Here is a 1,280-nt window from a genome sequence, read left to right on the forward strand (position 1 = left end):
GGGTTATGTGATGAACAGGCGGGGGTGCTAACTGCCACCATTCTGATCTAACCCAAATGATACAATGTTCCAAGAGAACAACTCAGACTTTAGTCTTTTCTCAGCACAATTTAAGATTATTCTCTAGCTTGTATTGAAAACGAGTCTCTGGTAACTGAGACAATAGACCAAAGGAAATGATCGCAACACCCATAATTTCTGTGCTGAGAATGTTGAGTTTATTAGAAAACAGACAGAATGACATAAGTATTAGATCACAGTTCAAAGAGGGTGGAGTGTTCCTTATCAGAAGAGGGTCCCAAAAGGCATCTTCCACGAATGGGTTGAATCAACTTCAAGAACATACTTGTCAGGGAAAAGCAATTTTTCTAAAAAATGGCATTCTGAGTGGTGGCAGCATGAACCTGGCCATCTCCTGGGGTCTTTAGTGTTAAGGTTAATTGGGCTCAGCAGCAGGTGTTGCAGGGGGAGGTCCTGCAGGTGGTGCGGCAGGGGGCAGGCTGGCAGCAGGGGGGCCTGCAGCAGGGAGCCTGCACAGAGATGGGCTGGCAGCAGGTGGAGGCCCAGCAGCAGGGTCTGCAGACCACAGCTGTGCAGGAGGTGGGGCAGCAGGTGATGGGGCGGCAGCAGCCCTGCTGCAGGCTGCAGGGGTCACAGCAGATGGGGCGGCGGCAGGGCTCACAGATGGGCCTGGTGAAGTGGGGCACGCAGGTCACAGGGCGGCACACTGTGGTCTGGCAGGACACTGGGCGGCAGCAGCAGGGGTCGCGGCAGCAGCAGGGCTGGCAGCAGCCTCCACAGCTCTGGGAGGAGAAGGAGCCACAGCAGGACATGGTGGGTGTCTGGGCTGGAGTAGGGTTGAGGAATGGAGAGCAGTTGGGTGTTCTCAGGTGTGATGTGTCTTCTGGGTTGGATCCCTTTATATACCTGGCCAGTGCTGAGGATCCTAAGGACATGAGGATATTTCCTTGTTTTGGTTTATATCTTCTGTAATCTCATTGGTGGGTTAGTAAGCTCTCTTGACATGTCTTAGGTGCTCAGGTCCTTGTAAAAGATTATTCGTGTCCCTGATTTAATGACAACTCATTATATTTTGCTATTTATGGCTCAAATATGAACTTAATAGCCCTAACTTCAAAGTCGCCAATTATCTTCATAGTTTGGTGATGCTTTTGCCAGTTGGTGTTTTGGTGGCAACAGGGCAGCCATGCCCTTGGGGTTAGTTGCTAACAGTGGCAGTGAATTCAACAAATCATTGTGCAGTTCCTTTTCCACCGCTC

General features: G+C 50.5%; 1 protein-coding gene across 1 annotated transcript; it reads right to left on the reverse strand.

Moving 5' to 3' along the window:
- Positions 1-446: 446 nt before the first annotated feature.
- LOC121442335 (keratin-associated protein 2-1-like) lies at positions 447-956 on the reverse strand. The gene has a single exon (XM_041643838.1). It carries the CDS (start codon positions 954-956, stop codon positions 447-449), a length of 510 nt encoding a protein of 169 aa, XP_041499772.1.
- Positions 957-1,280: the final 324 nt, after the last annotated feature.

The sequence above is a fragment of the Microtus oregoni genome, unplaced genomic scaffold (assembly GCF_018167655.1).
Source record: "Microtus oregoni isolate MIOR12 unplaced genomic scaffold, Mior012 000091F_ref0000469, whole genome shotgun sequence".
Classification (NCBI taxonomy): Eukaryota; Metazoa; Chordata; class Mammalia; order Rodentia; family Cricetidae; genus Microtus; species Microtus oregoni.

What these genes read in the sequence shown, in the direction of transcription:
- LOC121442335 (XM_041643838.1), bottom strand. Translation starts at nt 956, where the DNA reads ATGTCCTTAGGATCCTCAGCACTGGCCAGGTATATAAAGGGATCCAAC.